Source organism: Salvia miltiorrhiza, chromosome 7 (genome assembly GCF_028751815.1).
Source record: "Salvia miltiorrhiza cultivar Shanhuang (shh) chromosome 7, IMPLAD_Smil_shh, whole genome shotgun sequence".
Taxonomy (NCBI): domain Eukaryota; kingdom Viridiplantae; phylum Streptophyta; class Magnoliopsida; order Lamiales; family Lamiaceae; genus Salvia; species Salvia miltiorrhiza.
In genome coordinates this window covers 34711654-34731765 of record NC_080393.1, presented here as the reverse complement: position 1 = coordinate 34731765, position 20112 = coordinate 34711654, and the positions used below count along the sequence as shown (strand labels likewise).

Sequence of the window (20112 nt, the reverse complement as noted above, 5' to 3'; positions counted from 1 at the left end):
AGTTTTTTGCAATGGAATTTATGGAGAGAATGGCTTCTATTCAGTTTGCCTATATAACTACGTATAGGTGAGGGTAGAACCGAGGATGTTACAACTACGTATGTTATTTTTAGCAGTTATCAAAATTTGGCGGGCTCCTATGGTAACCATTCTAATTAAAGAAGGAGGAAGAAAGATGGAAACAGTGGTCTCACGATCAGACAAAAGGGAAGAAGAAGAAGAAGGAAATTAATACCTAATAACCAAATAAAAAAAAGGGAAAATGGGAAAAGCTTCGACTAGTGGTCGGAGGGAATCAATGACAATAGAAGTGATATTTTCAAATCGTCTTCTTTGCGGAGAAAATAAGTTGCAGAAGCAAATGAAAGTGATGGTTCCCCTATTTATACGAATAAGGCGGGGAGCAAAGAAAAGACGTACCTACGTAGGATTCGATATCATGATTAAAAAATTATAAAGTGAATGGCTCAGATTCATACATGTGGGCAAGCGTGGGATGAATGGCCAAGATTATTACGGGTTCAAAAAGTCCTTCTCACAACCCGAAAAAGCAAATCTATATATTATATAAAAGAGCAGTTTAACGGTAACTTTTTACCGCTATTTTTTCTCTCTCTCTCACGTTCTTTCAATTTAATCATTCTCTCTCTCCCACGATTCTCTCAATTTGACCATTGTAAAACTCTTGCTCTTCATAATCAACCAACCCAGTATCCCACAAATTTTGGTAACTGACTTCTTCTCTTGAAAAGGTGCAGTCGCGCTTTCAATTTCTCCTCTTTCTCAACCGACTGATACAGAAACCACCATCGCCATCTCCTATTTCTATTAGATTTTTTATTTTTTATTTTTTATATTCCTCCCAATCTAATTTTAACTATCTTTCTCCTCCAGGCCCCCCTCTCCACCACTGTCAAAACCGCTGCTCCACAAATTTCACATGTTGTGCTCCACCGCTCCACGCTCCTGCATCATCGACATCGAATGCCCAATAAGAAGCATTGGAAGGCCGTTGAATACCTACTCAAATGCAAACATCCACTATGCAGGTATTGAAAAGAAGAAGCCCATTAAAAACGTGAAGAAAAAATTGGACAACAAGAACAATTCCAAAGCATGGGCTAATATTGCCACTGAATCTCTCTCCTACGCCATCGACAAAAAACAGTGGCTCTGAACCCCTTCAGGTTTTCAGTTTTTTCTTAATTTTCCTAAAATTTATCTATTTCTTAGGTGTTTGAGATGTGAAAGGCGCAACCTTTTTACCAACTGAAAGAAGGGATGTATGAAGCTCATTATTCTTCTGAGGAGATGCGGGCAGCACGATCAAGCCTGCCAAGTGTTTGATGAAATGCTTCAATAAGGTGAAAAGTTCTTCGATCTTTCATATTCTATAATTGAGAATATAGATATTGGTTACAGATTCTTATGATCTATTTTTTGGACAAAGTATTTTCTGTTGATTGATGGAATGTCATATTTTTATGGTTAAAGTTGAAGCATTGGCAATTCAAGGTCGGAAGATAAATTTAGTGATGAGGCAAGTGAAAAAGCTTGAGGTTACTATTATGAATTGCACCATTTTTCATTACTCATCTATATTATTTCTTGCTTATCTCTTTCAAAGAAAGAGGACTAAATTATGATAGAGGTGTATATAAAAGTTTTGAATACTCTGTACTGTTAGGTTGCTTCAAATACAATATGGAACTGGGATTAACATGGTTTATTTTATCGATTTTCTCCACGCAATGAGACTTCAGATTTTGGTTTATTGCTTAACTTTCAGTTGTTAAATTCATTAATTTGTGTAATTTTGTTTTATGAGCAGTCTTACCACATAAAGCATCAGAGGTTGAAAAGTGTGTCCAGATAAATAAGGACAAATTTGAAAGTGCAAGCCTTCTTCATTCCTGTGCTTCCTTATGAGTCTGATGTGAGTCTTTCTTCAACTTCCAGGACAATTATCTTGGCTTGGTGAAGCAAATTATATCATGGGTTGTGATTTGGGGTGAATATGTGTTTGAATGGAGGTTTTAGATTTTGTCTTTGGTGATTGCATACATATTTTTTCAGTTGTCTGCACTATTGTATACCAACATTATGATTAGCATGGTTATGTATATGGTGCATCATCTTCAAGAATAAGGCTCCAAATTCTATAAACGAAATTTGAAAGTTTGCCCAGAAAGCCATGGGAACTACACATATGAGAGTTTATTTGAACAAGCATATTTGAAGCCATGGTATACGCAGTGTTTCGAGAAGGATTAGTGTTCAAATATCGAAAAAAGGAATGGTGATGAAGATGCCAAGGAGGAGCTCTACTCTTTGGTGACTGTCATTGAAATTCCATAAGACCTTGAAGGGATTGGGGCATTGCAATCTTTGAAGAAGAATAGTAACTTTTTTTATGCTATAGGAAAATGGATGTTATTCGAGTTACAAGCAATTCAACATGTTTCTCTACATTTGTACAATATTTATAATTTATTATAGTACTCCACTACTCCTTATTGTGTTTAAGAGAGTAAAATATTTCTCTCATTCGTAAAATCATGTTCTGGCTAATTTTTTATATTAATAGTTTCCCTAATTTGAGAAGATTGTTTGATATGGATTCAAAACATAATGCTAAAGTAAGTTATTTTCTATAAATTTACTCAAAATCATGTTCTGTGCTTTATTTTTGACGTTTTTGGAATCATTGGTTGACATCTGTATATTTCTTATTATTTTGTCTTTTTTTGGTTTATGTTCTTATGGTTTTAGTGAGTGATCTAATCTAAGTACCTCTGGCTCTCTCCTAAGACATTTGTATAGGTAAATGCTACAAAATAGAGTGCAAAACGATGAAAGTAATAATTTTCTTATACATGCAACCAATAAGTTATCATTTCTTGAATAATTTCTCCTGCCCTGCTAACTAAATAGGCCATTTTATTTAACCAATAAACAATTAGACTATTTTGATCAAAGATTCTCACATATAGCATAAACTCATATCATGATAGGATGCATAGTATTGTATGTAGTTTGCTCGAGTTTCCTTGATAGATGAAGAAAGTAGTGTTTTCTCTTCCTTGATCTTTGTTTATGATTTAGTCATACATGACATCTGTGAGTCAAACATATTATTTAGGGATAGTCCTTGCCATGAATTTTCGACTTATGTGGTTAAATAGACTTTAACCAATTAATATAAGAGAGTTGGTCGCTAACTAAATTTAAACCTTTCAACCTTATTACAAATTAGACTCAATTTTTAAATGACTTAATAATATTTTAAGAGTAATGATGATATATCAAACCGTTGAGGACCTAAGTTGTTCTTTGTTAGAAATCAGTAAAAACTACTTTGAATAGATAAATTGAGAATCTTTTATTTTGCCTACATTAAAACCACATTTTAACCTATGAACAATTTGCAAGATTTATTCAACGGAAGAAAATAATGTAAAGACATTGCTTATAAGCCAATTAGATTAAGAGGGTGTTTGGCTAAGCTATTTTGTCCTCCAAAGTGTTTAGCAAAATAAGTTTCCAAACAACTTATAAGCTCCAAAAATAAGCTTCAAGAGCTTATAAGCTCTCCAAAAAGTAAGTTCCTCTACCCCAATTTATTTTTTTATAATCTCATATGCAACAATCATTTTATAAATATTTTTCAACTATAATTTATTATTTTCATTATATATCATTCAAGTTCATTTTTTTTCGATTCTCTCTCTAACAAAAAATTCTCTCTTTAGCTTATAAGCTCAATTATTCAAACACTTTGACAACTTATAAGCTCTTAAAAATTACTCCCTCCGTCCCGCTAAAAGTGGCCACGTTTGTTTCGGCACGGAGATTAAGAAGGGGATTGTTATGTTTTAATTGAGTGTGACCCACCAAAATTAGTGAGTAATTTTTAGAAAGTGGGCTACAATTGTTGACCAAATTAGTGAGTAATTGTTGACTTAATTAAAGTAAACTTTTGCCATTTTTAGAAAGTAGCCACTTTAATGGGACACCCAAAAAGAAAATGTGGCCACTTTTAGCGGGACGGAGGGAGTACATCTTATAAGCTCTTGAAATATCTTATATAAGCTCTTTAAAATAAGCTTAGCCAAACACCCTCTAAGTCTTTCACATCACTTTTTGAATTGTGGAAACAGTACTTCAATGCATCTTAAGGGCTCCACTGACAACAGCAACATGCTTAATTTCATTTACTGGGATTCCGAGCTACATAATTTACGTTAGTGGAACAATGATGAGCAACAAACTTACTTAATTCATGATCTCGACATTGTAAGACAAAAAGTGCATATTTCGCACTTATGAGTAATGAAAATTGAGGAGCATATAGAGTCACTTGCAAACATTTCTCATAATATAAATGACTTTCTCCAATATCTTGAAGATTATAAATTATATTATTATTATTATTATTATTATTATTATTATTATTATTATTATTATTATTATTATTATTATTATTATTATTATTATTATTATTATTATTTAAAATTACAAAAAGTATGTGAATATAATGGAAAACTACATCACACGCAAGCGGGATTGAACCCAAAACCTCTCACAAAGAAGAGTTTTTGAGTGCCTCAACTTTGCCACTAGAGCAAAACATAATAATAATAATAATAATAATAATAATAATAATAATAATAATAATAATAATAATAATACATGGCTTGAACAAATTATATCTATATGGAGTAATATATAATTGATACTCATTTATATATGCTTTTCATTTTTGAAAACTTTTATATATTTATACTTATTATCAATTAAAATCAATTAATGTATTTAAAAGAAATCAACTGTTAAAAATATAAATTTTGAAATTTATATTTTTTTAAATTCAGATGCTTTATTAAGTAATTGGTATAAATTATTTTATTTAAAAAATCATTATTTGTTTATGTATTCATCATGTTTAAGATATTTATTTAAAATATTATTCAATTTTGATGTTCGCCGTGCATCGCACGGGCGGGCGTACTAGTTTAGAATTAAAGCTAACATAGTATCATCATTACTAGTATTGTCACACGATAGAGTCATAGAAAGTTTGTTGTTGGGATGCACAACCCACCCTTAATTTTCCAGTGCTGACAATATTGCTATTGTAAACTCGCAATACACCTCGTTCATCTAGACTGAAAGGGGGAATAGCTTATGAGGAGTAAAATATATGTTAGCGTGAGGTCCCCAGGGTTAATTATTATTGGAGCATTAAAGTCGTGCTTCACATCGTCGTCATCATCATCATTATATTATTATTATTATTATTATTATTATTATTATTATTATTATTATTATGCAGGGTTGTTCCACATAGGGTCTTCGATTGTTATGTATATAAAATTAATAATCTCAACAATAATTTATGAGGTATTAAAATCAAAATAAATGTATAAAATAAAAAATATTACTGCTAACATGGTTAAACGTGAGTGACATTCACATGAAATATGTAGTATAATATTTCTCTTTATATAAAGATAATTTTTCTCTAATTAATAGATTGGGAGTCCGAGTCACTAATCTAAGTGGAGGAAATGAAACCACAATTGATTCTCTTTTAAAAAATTTAAGAAATGAGAATCTAAACATAATTCGTTATGATAATTGGGTCAAGATTTCGACAAAAATCATAACCTACTAATGAATTAAATATATATTTCTTCCTTGTACAAATTGACTAGCATTTAAGATGTGGTGAGCTCTATGAACAATAACAATACAGGCGTGACTGTTAACCGTCCAAAGCATAAAAGAAATGTTGGAAATCTGTCAATTAAAATGACAGCGATACATTAGACCATTTTCTTAGTCTTATGAAGTCTATGGAATGCAAAAGAGACGTGACTCTTTATATTTATTTATTTATTTAGAGAAGACTCTTCATATTATTTAATCAATTTGACATTGAACTGGAAACTCATAACTCATAAGTTTTAATGTGAATATTTTTGAATATTTCGATTTAATTCTTAAAATGAAAATAAATAAGCACGCGAAGGGAAACTTGAGAATTCCCACAAACCAGCATTAGATAGGGAAATGAATCTCATAAAAAATATTGAGTGAAGGACTCGTTTGATCTCCATAAATTTGGAATTTACTTGATATAAAATCATTAAATATATATACAAATTTCATCCATAAAATATTTCATTTTTCGTCTTCCCTAAGAGTTGAGGAAAATCAAGTCTTCAGACTCGTACCTCGTTGTGTTTGCAAATTGCAACACGTGGTTCCCAACTTTCGTACAGCTTCTCCACGACTACATTATTCATATAATATTATAAGCTTCGTTTGCTTAAATATTGGATTAAAATTGTAGTACAAACGAAGCACACACTATAATAATAAATCATCGATTTATTTAGTAGTAAATCCCTAGAAGGCCAAACCATCTTGAGTTTGACTCTTATAAATATATATGTGTGTCTTATAATAATCAAAGGTGGCAAGACGGCGTGCACTGCTCACCTACGCAACGCAAAAAGAGTCGAAAAGGTAGAGTGTATAAACAAAAATATACCGCCTACATTTTACAGAGAGATGTTAGTCAAATGGGCAGAAATAAATCATCTTAATTAACACTAGAATAAGCATTAATTAGCGGCGACAAATCCGCAGGCACGTAATAAAGACACTAGCACCGATCCACTTATAATGATGTACATATATTAATCATGAAAATCATATCATATTAAAATTGATAAGAGAATCAAAGCTGTCAGCCACTTCCACACAACCACTCTTCACGTCTTTCTCTCTCTAGAATATCATATGCTCGCAGACAAGAGAAAACAAAACAAAATCAACGAAAACGCCATCTTATCCACATAATAATATAATAAATCATTACAATATGAGACAACCCCAGACATCCGAAGCCTTCCTCTCTGACAACATTCTTCACCACACCTATATTATATGAACTAACTAATTTTATACTTACATAATTTGTTTCTGTATATACATAGATATATAAAAATAAATGAAGGTACTAGCCAAATAATTGTCACGCACCAAGTCACAACAAAATTATGGCGCCATCATCACCGCCAACTTCACACCTTCTCCCTCTCTCCTGAGAGAGAGAGAGAGAGAAAAAAAAGTAGTTACACACTTAAAAATTTGAACACCAAACCTGCCGGATTCAATTATAATTCAATTTGCTCTCACCAAACACACTTAAATGAAGAAGATTATTAGCTTGTAACCTCCAACCATACACAGACAGAGGAATTAATCAAGTGAACTATATACACCAGTAGAAGCAGCAATTGGAGTTTCAAAAGCAACTAACAAACCTCAAATCCATGATTCCTTTCCCACAAAAAAGAACAAGAGCTACTACCTAAATGCGTTTAAAAAAGATTAAAAAAAAAAAACAGATTAATTAATCTAACTTCCAAATGATTCACCTTAGCAAAAGAATGGATCTCGCTCTCCCCCACTCTTGTTGGGGTGCCTCACCGGCCGTCGGCTGACGTGAAGGAATCCGCAAAGCCGGAAGGGCGAGTGGGTATACTCGTCTGAGTGTTGTCGTTGCTCCCAGGGTAAGACGAGGAGGAGGCATCCCCATCGATCAAGCTCACTCCCTCGAGCGCCTGCCATTTCTTGAGCGCCTGAGGCAAGGTCATGTCGTAATCAATCCCATACACGTCGTCCGGATCAGCAGGCTCCGAGGGCTTCCACAGCTCAGCCAGAGAGGAAAGCACGTTGACCACGTGGCCCATATCGGGCCTCTGGGAGGGCTCCCTAGCAGAGCAGTGTCCGGCCAGCTCTCCCACCGTGCAAATGCTACCAAAGGTCTCTTCAGTGACTTCAATGGTTTGATCAATCGCTTTGCGGAATGTCTCCTTGTTGATTAGCATGCGCCTGAACCACGGAACCAGATGCTGGCTGTCGTCTGGGAAAGACTCGTCTAGGGCTTTTCTTCCGGTGATGATCTCCATTAGAATCACCCCGAAGCTGAACACATCGATCTTAGTACTCACTCGCCCCGTCACTACAAACAAACATTTTTAAACCATTGCATTTCTTGTATAATCATAACAACAGCCTACTGTTGACCTAATTAGTAAGCATAGCTAGACAAATTCTAATCATAAAAGAATTGGCTACACAACTCATTTCTAGTTCCAGTCGACATAGGTATATAACGATTCAAATATTAAGATGAAGCATAAGGCAACAACAGAGGCGACAACCACATAAAAGCAGTTTGAATCAACCTAGCAATTAATTAATAGAATGAAAAGAAACAAGTGAGAGAGTCGTCACCTGCATATTCTGGTGCAAGATAACCAAAGGTTCCGGCCAGTTTGGTGGCGATGGAAGCTTTTCCATCAGGAGCAAGCCTAACAAGTCCAAAATCTGCTACTTTAGCCCTCATATCATCTCCAAGAAGAATATTAGACGGCTTAAGATCCCGGTGAATAAAGCTCTGCTGAGCCAAACCGTGGAGGTATTCAACCCCTCTAGCAACATCAAGCGCAATCGTCAGCCTCTTCATCCATTCCAGAGGCTGCAAACCCTCTTCTTTCCAGTTGAACAGAAACCGGCTAAGAGTCCCCTGAGGCATGTACTCGAAAACCAGCAGCCTCTCATTCCCATCCAAGCAATACCCCAACAGAGCTACCAAATGCCTATGTCTCACTTTTGTAAGAACAGCAATCTCAGACCTAAACTCATCTAACCCCTTCTCGCTTATCACCCCCGACTCCATCCGCTTCACTGCAATCTTAGTCCCGTCGTGCAGCTCCCCCTTGTACACAGTCCCGAATCCCCCCCTCCCAAGTATGTTCCGCTCACTGAAATTGTTCGTCACATTTCTCAGAACTTGGATGGATATCACCATGTTACCAGCCTCCACAATGTGGAGGTCGCTTGGGCCACTGCTCCCGTGGCTGTAGCTCTCACTCGTGCCACTACCATTGACACCCGAACCAGCAATGGTGATCTTGACAGCGTCCTCAGAGCCTGAGAGGCGCGGATGGATGACTGTCGTGTGAGGAGACTGGACCCTCCCACTGCGCTTGAGCTTACCTCTATAAAGACAGAAGACCAACGTTCCAGCAAGGGCAAGAACGCACACTCCCCCAACTACCGAACCTACAACTACCCCAAGTCGAAGATTTCTTGGCATTGCCACTGCTTGTCCCACTACCACCGGGGGATGATCCACCCGGATTCTCTTTCCCACCGGCCCCAGTAGGCGGCGGGCCATCCTTGCCAATGTTCACATTCCCAGCAGTCTTCAAATTCACACCAGTCTTGAATTGAGGAACCTTCCCATAAATCTGATTATTCGAAATGTCCAGCTCCACAAGACTGGGCAATGTGGTGAGCTCATTCGGAATGGTTCCCGTCAAGTTATTATTAGACAGAATCAGCCTCTGCAGCGATGGGAACTTAGCGAAGCTTGGAGATATAGTACCCGAGAGAGCCATTCCGCGAAAGTTCACCACAGTGATGTTGTTAACACTGCAGGTGATCCCCTTCCATGAAGTGCAGGGATCATTCCCCTTCCAGTTATCAGCAAATGTAGCAGGATAACCCATATCCTTGGCCACATCGAGCAAAGTATTAACGCGAGGATCACATTCTACACCAGGATCGGGCAAGCAGAAACTGTTGGAATTCGGAGACATATCAACCTGCACAGAGCTACTGAATTTGGGGGTTTTCCCTTGAAGCTTATTACTCGTCAAATTCACTGTCATTAGGGTTTTCAATCCTACCAAAGAGTCGGGCACGGGGCCTGTCAAGCTATTCTGCCTTAAGGACAAATTCTGCAACTGAATCAACGCCGTGAAATCAGGCAAGGGGCCGGAGAAATCATTGCTGTGTAACCAGATTTGAGTGAGTTGAGTCATGTTTTGCAGAATCGAAATGGAACCGTTCATTCCATTTCCACTTCTCTGACCGTTCAACCACAGAGTCTGTATCGAAGAGCCGGCAAACGAGGGCGGCAAGGGGCCCTGGATATAGTTGAACGATAAGCGCAGACTAGTCAAGCTAGGAAACGTGTCCGACCCGAAGAAATCGGGTAATTGTCCGGAGATATTCGCGGAGGTCGCAGAGAACATTTGCAGAGTGGAGGCGCTCTTGAGGCCGGCCGGAATTTGCCAAGAGCTGAAGGGATTGGAATCCAAGTAGACATCTTGCAGCGAGATCATACCGTCGAAGAAGTCGGGAGGGATGGAGGTGAAGTTGTTGTTGCTGAGGAGGAGCGACTGGAGCGAGTTCAGCCCGGCGAGACTCGGGAGCGCGCCGGAGAGCTGGTTGTTTTGGACCTCAAAGACTTGCAGGGAGGTGAGTTTGCCGAGGGACGGAGGCAGCGACCCCTCCAGGTTTTGGTGCCCGATTTGGATCCGGGTGACCCGGTTGTCTCGTGTGCACTGAACGGACTTCCATTTGCAGGGGTCGGCGTCGCTCCACCCGAGTTCACTCGGAGCGTTGATGCTCTTCTTCAATTCCTGCATAACCGCCGCGTCGCCGGATTGGGAGCGGGCGACGGCGGCTAGAAATGAACAGACGGCGAAGAAAATCAAACTTAACGCCATCCGACGACAGATTGAATGGCAATGGACACTTTTTGCGCTTCAATTGTACGTTGCAGAGAATGAGGCTTCGAGAAAACGATGCTCCGTTTGTAGATGAGATTATTTTCCTCGTGAGGAATTCTTTGTTTCAGATGTTAAATTGTGGGGTGTTGAGAGAAGAGAAGAGGATAATCTGCTGAGAAATGGAAAAGGGGAAAAATTTAGCGTAGGGTTTTTGAAAGGTGAGAGAGGAAAGTAGTGTGCGTGGTGTGAGGCGACGGTGAAAGAGGGAATATAGAAAGTAGTGTGAGCTTTTCTTCCCCATAAAAGAGGGCTGAGAGTGAATCGGAGAGTGAGTGTTTTTGTATGTTTAGAGAGAGAGAGAGAGGGGAATAGGATTACAGTTGGCACATGCGTGTGGGGACCACTTTTTGATTTCTTTTTTTCGTTTTTAAGAATTTCGGGGGAAAATTTTGTGAAACCTGTCTTTATTTTTTAAGAAATTCTCTCTATTACAATTACTGCTCGAGATTTTGCTGTTTTTGATATCTGTAATAAGATGATGTATTAATTCCTTGCATTTATGGTTTATTACTGTTTTACATTTGAATTACTAGTATTTTTACAGCTCATATTTTCCGGCCCTTGGATATCACAATCTGTGTCTGTCTGTATTATTATTACTACTATAAAAACGCAAATTGAGTAATAATTCATTTTGTATTTGTATTTTCACCATTTTATATTATAAATATGTATAAATAAGTATGCGCGGACGCTAATATTCCAGGAATATGGATGGAATTTTTAAATTTTTTATTTTTGGGTGTGATTTCATACTTTATTTTGTTGAAAGTTATCGACTCGTCTGTGCATTAAATGGTATTGGTGACGTGTGTGCATGATATTAACTAACAAAATAGAAATTTATCCTATAATAGTTTATGTGATTTGAATTTTATGCACTTTCTATATATAAATAGGAAATAACTATTTACCATATACTATTGTTTTCTTTAAATTTTAATAATTCTGTTGACTTATAACGTTAAGTTATTTCAATCATCATAGACAAAAACCAAAAAGTTAACAAAAAAAAATTGTTTCGTGCTAGTATAAATATTTAAGTGTTACGTACGAAATTGTCAAAATAACGAATTATTCAAACGTTTACACAATTCAAATTGATAGCATTTGATGAGCTGGTGCTGGTAATGTATAAACTAATCCTAATTTGTTAATCATCTTTAAATCATTCGATGAATGTAGTAATTGAAATGGAAAGATATCTAAGATTCGAAAACTAAGTATAACGCTAAATTTCAATCATTCGGCTTCAAGCCAATTTGAATATTTGATTGAAGTGTGTATGTATGCAAGTTTATTAAAGAACAGAACCAGTCGAGTTTGTTTTACAAAAAAGTAAAGGAATTAAAAATCATAGTATTAATAAAATAGACCAAAGACAGTTTGAAAAGATGCAGCTGATGGGGATCGTGTGGCGGAGAAGAATTCACCTTCTGCTTATGAAATTTAGCCTCCAGTCTTCTCATTTTTTTCCGAAATATGCTTTTGATTGTATTTATCCTTCAACGAACAAGTCCGGTAGAACTTGCTTCATCTAAGTTTTAATTTATCACCATGTTTCTCCAAAAATTTAGTATATATACTCTTCGAATACGATTGTTTCGTCTTCCTTGGAGAATATTGGTGTAAATAAAGGCCAACGCTTCGTCCGCGCCGGACTCCATTTCTGATTATCGTGAAAGGCTAGTCGAAGAATTTATTGATTGAATCTTCAAAGCGTTGAGTGTGAATTCATCATCAACCAATAGATTCAACATCTACAACATTAGAATATTCCTTGGATGTAGTTGTTTCTTCATCTTCTTTCTCATCTGTATTACAAGATAGAAAAAAAAAATACAAATATTAATAAGTTAATGAAAAACTATAAATAAAATAATATATATTTTAAATGTCATTACCATGATCATCACCATCTACAACATTGAAACTGTGCAACCAATTCCGAGTCCAAATGAGTGCTTGTATATTTTCGGGAAGCAAACAATTTCTATACTTGTGCAAGATGCGACCACTAATGCTAAATGTTGATTCTGAAGCAACAGTTGTGATTGGAATATTTAAGATGTCAGCAGCTATCATAGCAACTCGAGAAAATCGTTTAGTACTCATTTGCCAATATTCAATGACATCTAAAGTAGTATTATCTTCCAAATACCAATCAAGCTCAGATTCCGTAGTACAAGCTGATTGTTGAAGAAATTCTTATCATACTTCTAAAAAGAAATAAATACATCATAAACAACACCAAAGTTAACTATAAACTATATAATAAAATAAAACAAGTAGACTTACATCCATATCAGGAGCTACATCCATAGATGATGAACTTGTGATTGGAGTCATACGTGAGTTTAAGGATTCAGCAAAAAGCTTATATAATGAATCATTCAAAACTTTTAACTTGGCTTCATAGTCATTGGGGTAAAGTTTTTTGTACACATAGAGAAAGAATGCCAACATTCTCTTTAGATCAAGAACACATCCAAGTTCAAGAGTAGTAGAGTATGACTCCCAATACTTGTCAAACTTGACTTTCATCTTTCTTGCCATTTTCTTGATCACCTCATCATTAGAACTTAAAAAATCATTCAAGTTCTTCTCTATTGTTGCATTTTGCTTGAAATACAAATTCGAGGTGGAATAGGATTATCCAGATATCAAGTTAGTGATAGTGTAAAATGGGGCTAATAATTTATAAATCATTTCTCCTCTTTCCCACTCTTCATTACTCGGACAATAATTGTAGTTGAGATCATTATAACTCAAAGTAGTAAATGCATGACGATATTTGATAGCACTTTCAAGCACCATATACATCGAATTACATCTAGTGCACTCATCCAACATTAAGAAAATCCAGCCAACATCACTTAAGTGCACATCTTCTATATATTTTTGAAAATCTCTCAACCTCTCATATGATGTTTTCACATATTTCACATTGTTTCTAATTTTTTTCAAAGCATCATCCACAGTCTTTGAACCTTCTTGAACAATTAAGTTCAAAATATGAGCACTACACCTCACATGAAAGAACTCACCTCGACATAATAAGGCTTATTGCAAATTCAATCTATCTCTTAAAATTCTCAAAATGCTATTAGAACTTGCATTATCCAAAGTGAGTGAAAAAAATTTAGATTATATCCCCCAATCTTTAAGCACACCAAGAAGTTTAGAAGACAATTAAAAGCCTGTATATGATGTATCTAGTTGACAAAATGAAAGTAATTTGCTATGCAACTTCTATTTTGAATCTATGAAATGTGCAGTCGCACTCATATAACCTTGTGTAGTCACTGATAACACTCATATTTCCATGGTTTTTAATATTCATATGATGTTAATTTTATAGGAAATTGAGTGTTGGATGATTGTTTTGTGCTTAATTTGCTTTATCTTGTGAAACATGATTCTTACTCGAACTTTGAAGGAATTTGCAGATTTATTGAGTTCGAATTTGGAACAATGTTCTGAAATAGAAGTTGTATATCTTCTCGATACGAGTTTGTGAGCGCAAACGGATCATAAATCGGAGTTCGGACGAGAAAGTTATGGCCGAAACCAAAACAGTCGCGCGCAGCAGTCAAAATTCGGCGACCTAAACGGCGACCGCCGAAAATTGGCATTTTAAAGAAGAAATTCGGCGACCTAAACGGCGACCGCCGAGTTGGTCGCTGAAATCCCTGTTCAGATATTGGCCTGGTGGAGAAAAAACGGCGATCGCCGAATTTTAGCTGTTTTCAGGCCAAATTCGGCGACCAGTTCGGCGACCGCCGAACGGGTCGCCGTTTTTAGGCGTGTTTTCGTTTTTTCCGCGTTTTTACGATTTTTCAAGTTATTTTCGGTTTAGAACTTGGTTTTTCACCCTAAGACTATAAATAGGTCCTCTTTTGACCTATCTAGGGTTCCCAGCTTTAGTTTTTCAGTTCCCAATATTCATATTTCAGTTTTATAGCTTTAGAATATTTTAGCTTTCCAGTTTTCAAGGCTTGGATCAAGATTGAAGATTCAAGCCGCTACAATCGTTTTAATTCGGTTTTTATACAATTTGTTTTTACAATTGCGTTCAATTTAATTATGTTTATGTTTGATTTTATTATGTCTGGCTAGTTCTTTTATTCTGAACCTAGGGTTTGTATATAGCTGATTGATTATGTGTTTTTGATTTATTGATATCAATTTGCCCTCCAACTTGTGATTCATGATTCCTGGTGCTTAATTTCTTGTGAATTATCTGATCAATGATTTACATGTTTAGCTGTTCAGTTTGAGTCTTGAATGCGATAATTGTTCAGCCGATTCAGGAATGCATGATATAGTGTTAGCCTTGAGTCTTGAATGCGATAGGTGAAGCTATAGGAAGCTATTCTTTATGTGCTATTTGGAGTTAATTTATTCCTTGGAGTCTTGAATGCGAAAAGGGATTAATTAATCTACGTTCATAGGTGGTCGTTAGAGACGCTTGTGAATAATATAGTGATCTTTCATCAGGGTTGGATTAAAATTGGTAATTGAATCAATAGGTTGAATACATGTAGTTGATTAGTGAAAGTACATCCCTAGGGTCAGAGCTTTCCTTATATTTGAGTTAATTATCATAGTTTACATGCTCTTTAGTTTTTATTTAGTTAATCTTAGTTCGTAATTCACCTTCAAATTCGTTTTACCTGCATACTGTGAGAGTCTGTTTAGGAAGTAGATAGAGTAATTTCGTTTTACAGTCTCTGTGGATACGATACTCTGCTTGCTGTTTTCGTACTACAATTACACTGTTTAGTTGCGGTTATTGTTGCTATAAAAATAGTGATCAGTCACTGCAGTCCAATAGTCAAACGTCAAACAAATGTGACCATGATGAGAAGCTAATAAACTCTTTAACTTTTGTTTTTCATATTGATACACTTGCAAACAATCACTTTTGGCGGTGTTTCTAGAAAAATGCTTGAGTTTAGGATTCAGAATCTTATTAACCTCATTAACCCCTTCATATTCAGCATAATTGAATGGAAGATCATGCTTAGCAATAGCTCTACCCAATGCATCTCTATATGCCTTATTATCAAATTTCCATTTCTTCAATAATGTGGCTTGATTGTCCAACAAAGCACTCATATAAAATTGCGGGTTTTTAAAATATTTCTCTGCATGACGCCTTAAATGAGTGGTTCCAGACTCAATTTTAGAAGTAAATAGTTTATGGCAGTGTTTGAATCTACATTATTTCTACCCCATTTACTTTGCCAACCTTATCAAAGAAGTTCCACACTTCAGACTTAGAACATTTTAGATCCCTTATCAACAGAATCATCATTCCTAACACTCCTACTCTTAGACTTATCAAGTGTACCTGGAGAGCTCATAGAAGTTGGAGCATCAACCGATCCCACCACTTTCAATGTCATCATCCATATCATCCATGGTTTTAGTTCTATCTGTTCCTATAAAGTTATAAGGTATATCATAGATGTTCATATAGAATTCAACATAGTTTGTGCATAAACAATAATTAAAAAGTAAATCACTGCTGCAATTAAAAAGTACAATTTGAAAATGTATTTCCTTATGCTTTATTAAAATTTTGATGTCTTTAATGGCTGACATGATCAGAGGTTTCAGAATATTTTAACATATGTCATTTCGACCCTAAACGTGTTAATTAGTTTAGTATAGCTATTGTCATCGTGAATTAACTCATTTCAAAATCAGAGAACACCATTTTGGACAGTATTAGATAGATTATCTATTTCTTTCTTTTTTATTTTATTTTGTAGATAGAGCACAATTTTATCATTTTTATGTAGTTATATTAATACACAAGCAAGACATAAAGTTAAATTAGCTCTGCATGTAATATTTTATTAGAATTTAGGAGTATATAAGTATTTGTGGTTCATTAATTAAGGTTCATCCAAGATTTTTTTGCAATACTTCCCCGTTCGATTATATCTATTCACAATTAACAAATCAATTAACTATTCCACCCCTAAAGACCAACTATGGGTAATAATAATTTTTTTATATATAAAATTCAATGACCATAAACTAATAAAAGTTGCATGCAGCACAAAATAGCCTCATCAATTAGTATGTCTAGAATCTATTTGAAACGGCGCACAACGACAACAAGCAATTTAAATTCCAACAATTATAGTCCAAAATTAGAATTGGCCCAACGGGTCATAGTAGCATCAATCAAATGAACCTCGTATTCCAGCCATGAATTGAGCAGTAGCACACCCTCACAACCTTAATCTCCATAACCTAGAGATGGCGGAACAATGAGCCTTCTCTTTTCACCAACGCGCATCCCTTCAATGCCAGTACGCAATCCTTCGATCATTCTTTCATCATCTAATTTAACTATATGAGATTCTTCGTCTTTAGTATACTCAAATAGGTGCTCAATGTCGTTGACCTTGGCAGTGATATGAATTTTGACATTTGCTCATTTGCAAGATAACTTTCCATTAGGGTCTCCCTCTTCCAATACAAGTATAGCCAAACCAAATAGCCGATTTTTTACTTTGGAGGATGTTTCCTTTCTGTCCCCCTTCATCTTCTTCTTCTGCTTCTTCTTTTTCGAACTTGTCTTCTTTGTTCCATCATCCTCTACTTGAACATCACGTAGTTGTGCTGGGAGAGAAACAACATTACCCATGGCACCAGAGTTAGGAACAACATTATCCATGACACCAGAATTAAGAGGAACCAATTGTTGATTCTCAATCTTCTCTTCAACATAAATTGACAAGTCCGCAACTTTATTTTCTAACTCCTCAGCTTTATTTTCAATCTTCTCTTCAACACACGCAATTGACAAGTCTGCATCTTTGTTTTCTAACTCCCCAACTTTGACAATATCCATCTCTTCTTTGTTGAATATCCCTCCATCTACTGGTGCCTCGGTTATTTGGAGACTAAGTTCTCTCTCTTCCTTTAACTCATCACGTTGTTGTTCCCGAGGGTCTTCTTGAGTGGTGGCCTTAAACCAATCACCATCCTTATATGCTTCAACGAGTAATGGTTGGGACATATCATTTTCCTCTCTTTGCTTCTTCTTTGAGGAAGATGATCTAGTGTTAAACTCTTTAGACTTCAACTCTTGAAAAAGCGTTTCACACTGTGTGTGCTGAAGAATTAACATTTTATGATACAATTCAAGTTCCTCAACATCCAAATTCGTGCATTGAATTTTGGGTATTTTGTTGGATGGGTTAGTATTGACGATAGATCCTTTTTTGGGGTTGGGTTTTGGTCCCCACAATGATTTGGAGAGGTTGAAAAGATGCAGCTGATAGGGATCGTGTGGCGGAGAAGAATTCACCTTCTGCTTATGAAATTTAGCCTCCAGCCTTCTCATTTTTTTCAAAATATGCTTTTGATATTATTTATCCTTCAACGAACAGGTACGGTAGAACTCGCTCCATCTAAGTTTTAATTTATCGCCATGTTTCTCCAAAAATTTAGTATACTCTTCGAATACGATTGTTTCATTTTCTTGGAGAATACTGGTGTAAATAAAGGCCAACGCTTCGTCCGCGCCGGACTTCCATTTCTGATTATCGTGAAAGGCTAGTTGAGGAATTTACTGATTGAATCTTCAAAGCATTGAGTGTGAATTCATCATCAACCAATAGATTCAACATCTACAACATTTGAATCTTCTTTGGATGAAGTTGTTTCTTCATCTTCTTTCTCATCTGTATTACAAGATAGAAAAAACTTGCAAATGTTAATAACTTAATAAAAAACTATATGTAAAATAATATATATTTTAAATGTCATTACCATGATCATCACCATCTGCAACATTGAAACTGTGCAACCAATTCTGAGTACAAATGGGTGCTTGTATATTTTCGGGAAGCAAATAATTTAAGATGCAACCACTAGTGCTAAATGTTGATTCTGAAGTAACAGTTGTGATTGAAATATTTAAGATGCCAGCAGCTATCATGGCAAGTCGAGGAAATCGTTTAGCACTCATTTGCCAATATTCAATGACATCTAAAGTAGTATTATCTTCCATATACAAATCAAGCTCAGATTCAGTAGTACAAGTTGATTGTTGAAGAAATTCTTACATACTCCTAAAAAGAAATAAATATGTTGGGAACTTAATGGAATATCCTAATCCTTGTTTTGATGATACCAAAATCCATAGGCCTTAATTGTAATAGACTAGAACTGTTCGAACTCAAGTGTTAGAGTTCTTTTCTAGTTTAGTTTGATGTTCTGAAGACTGAAGATTGAAGGACGAAGGACTGAAGACTGAAGTTGCCAACTGAAGTATCAGTTGAAGAATCAGTCCGGAACTGATTACTTAATGCGTGCCACGTGGATTCAGAGGACTGATACTAAAGTCAAGTATCAGTTAAACATTCTTCCTCGGACTGAACCTCCAACGTTCAAAAGGAAGCCACGTACTCCAAAAGTACAGCCGCATTAAATGCAGAGATCTCAGGATCATCCTTCTCTGCAGAGGTCGTTCCTATTTGGTGGCTACTTTATCAGAGACGTCGCATCTCCTGCTCTTCAACATAGTCATTCCCACCAAACAAGGAACCTCGAAGATTGAAGCCTCAGCCCAAATTCAAAAAGCTCTCCAACGGAAGAAATCTTGAAGACGTTCTCCGCCAACGGATCTATTCAAGACCTCTCCTATAAATAGCGCTCGAGGATCACTTCAATCTTCACCGATTCAACGACATAAGCTGAAACTCTGCCAAAATTATTTCTCAGCCAAAGCTTGAATCGAAGAAGAGAATACCAACGCCAAAAATCAGTCACTGCTGGTTACATATATTCTCTTAGACCTTAGGCAAACCTCTGTTTACCCAGAGCCTAGGTCAAAACTAGCTCCAAAGAACTTGTTCTTTGAAGTTTAGTTGGCAAGATTTCAAACCTCCATTCGACCGATAGAATCGAGTGTTTGAGTTGAAAAGGAGTTCAGAAACGTACTCTGACTCCGTGAGATCCTAGTGCCAGTTCATGCTAGGAGTGAGAAATCCAACAAGAGTGAAGTTGTTGGTACTGAAGATTGAATCTTCAGTTGATTCGGTTGTGTGCACCCGGCTAAGCACACGGATAGGTTTGCAGTGCACCCGTAAGCACTTGCAGAGTGAAGTTGTTGGTCTGATCAACCGACCGTAGATGTAGGAAGTGTTTTCTGAACCACATAAAAATCTCTGTGTTATTTACAGCTTTCAGTTTTACTTTCCTACTTGTGTTCTTACAATTGATAAACTGAATACTGATTAACTGCAAAGAGAAACTAAAGATTAACAACGTGCTCAACAAAGGCTATTGCGAAACAAAAGTATTTCCGCTGCGTATGTTATCAGTCTGACTGATCTATCATCTGATAGTCAGGAAGATTTATAACATCTCTATTTTTAGCAAACTCGACTAAGCCTTACGTGCATCAGTTAAGTTCCAGTGA

The 20112-nt window shown here is 36.2% G+C and overlaps 1 protein-coding gene and 1 long non-coding RNA gene across 4 annotated transcripts; one reads left to right on the top strand and one right to left on the bottom strand.

Moving 5' to 3' along the window:
• The first annotated feature begins 576 nt into the window (after positions 1–576).
• On the top strand, positions 577–2526 carry LOC130996165 (uncharacterized). Of its 3 annotated transcripts, none has more exons than XR_009092421.1 (4): positions 578–752; positions 895–1049; positions 1234–1364; positions 1495–2526. It is a non-coding gene; the product is annotated as an uncharacterized LOC130996165 (long non-coding RNA). The 3 variants fall into 3 exon arrangements; XR_009092420.1 differs by having other exon boundaries at positions 579–752; positions 1832–2526; XR_009092419.1 differs by having other exon boundaries at positions 577–752; positions 1234–2526.
• Positions 2527–7272: 4746 nt separating this feature from the next.
• On the bottom strand, positions 7273–10923 carry LOC130996163 (receptor protein kinase TMK1-like). Its single transcript, XM_057921672.1, is given in 3 exon segments — positions 7273–8038; positions 8314–9158; positions 9160–10923. Coding segments are annotated over 3 exon segments (2823 nt in total). The 5' UTR covers positions 10599–10923; the 3' UTR covers positions 7273–7499.
• Between the last annotated feature and the right edge of the window lie 9189 nt (positions 10924–20112).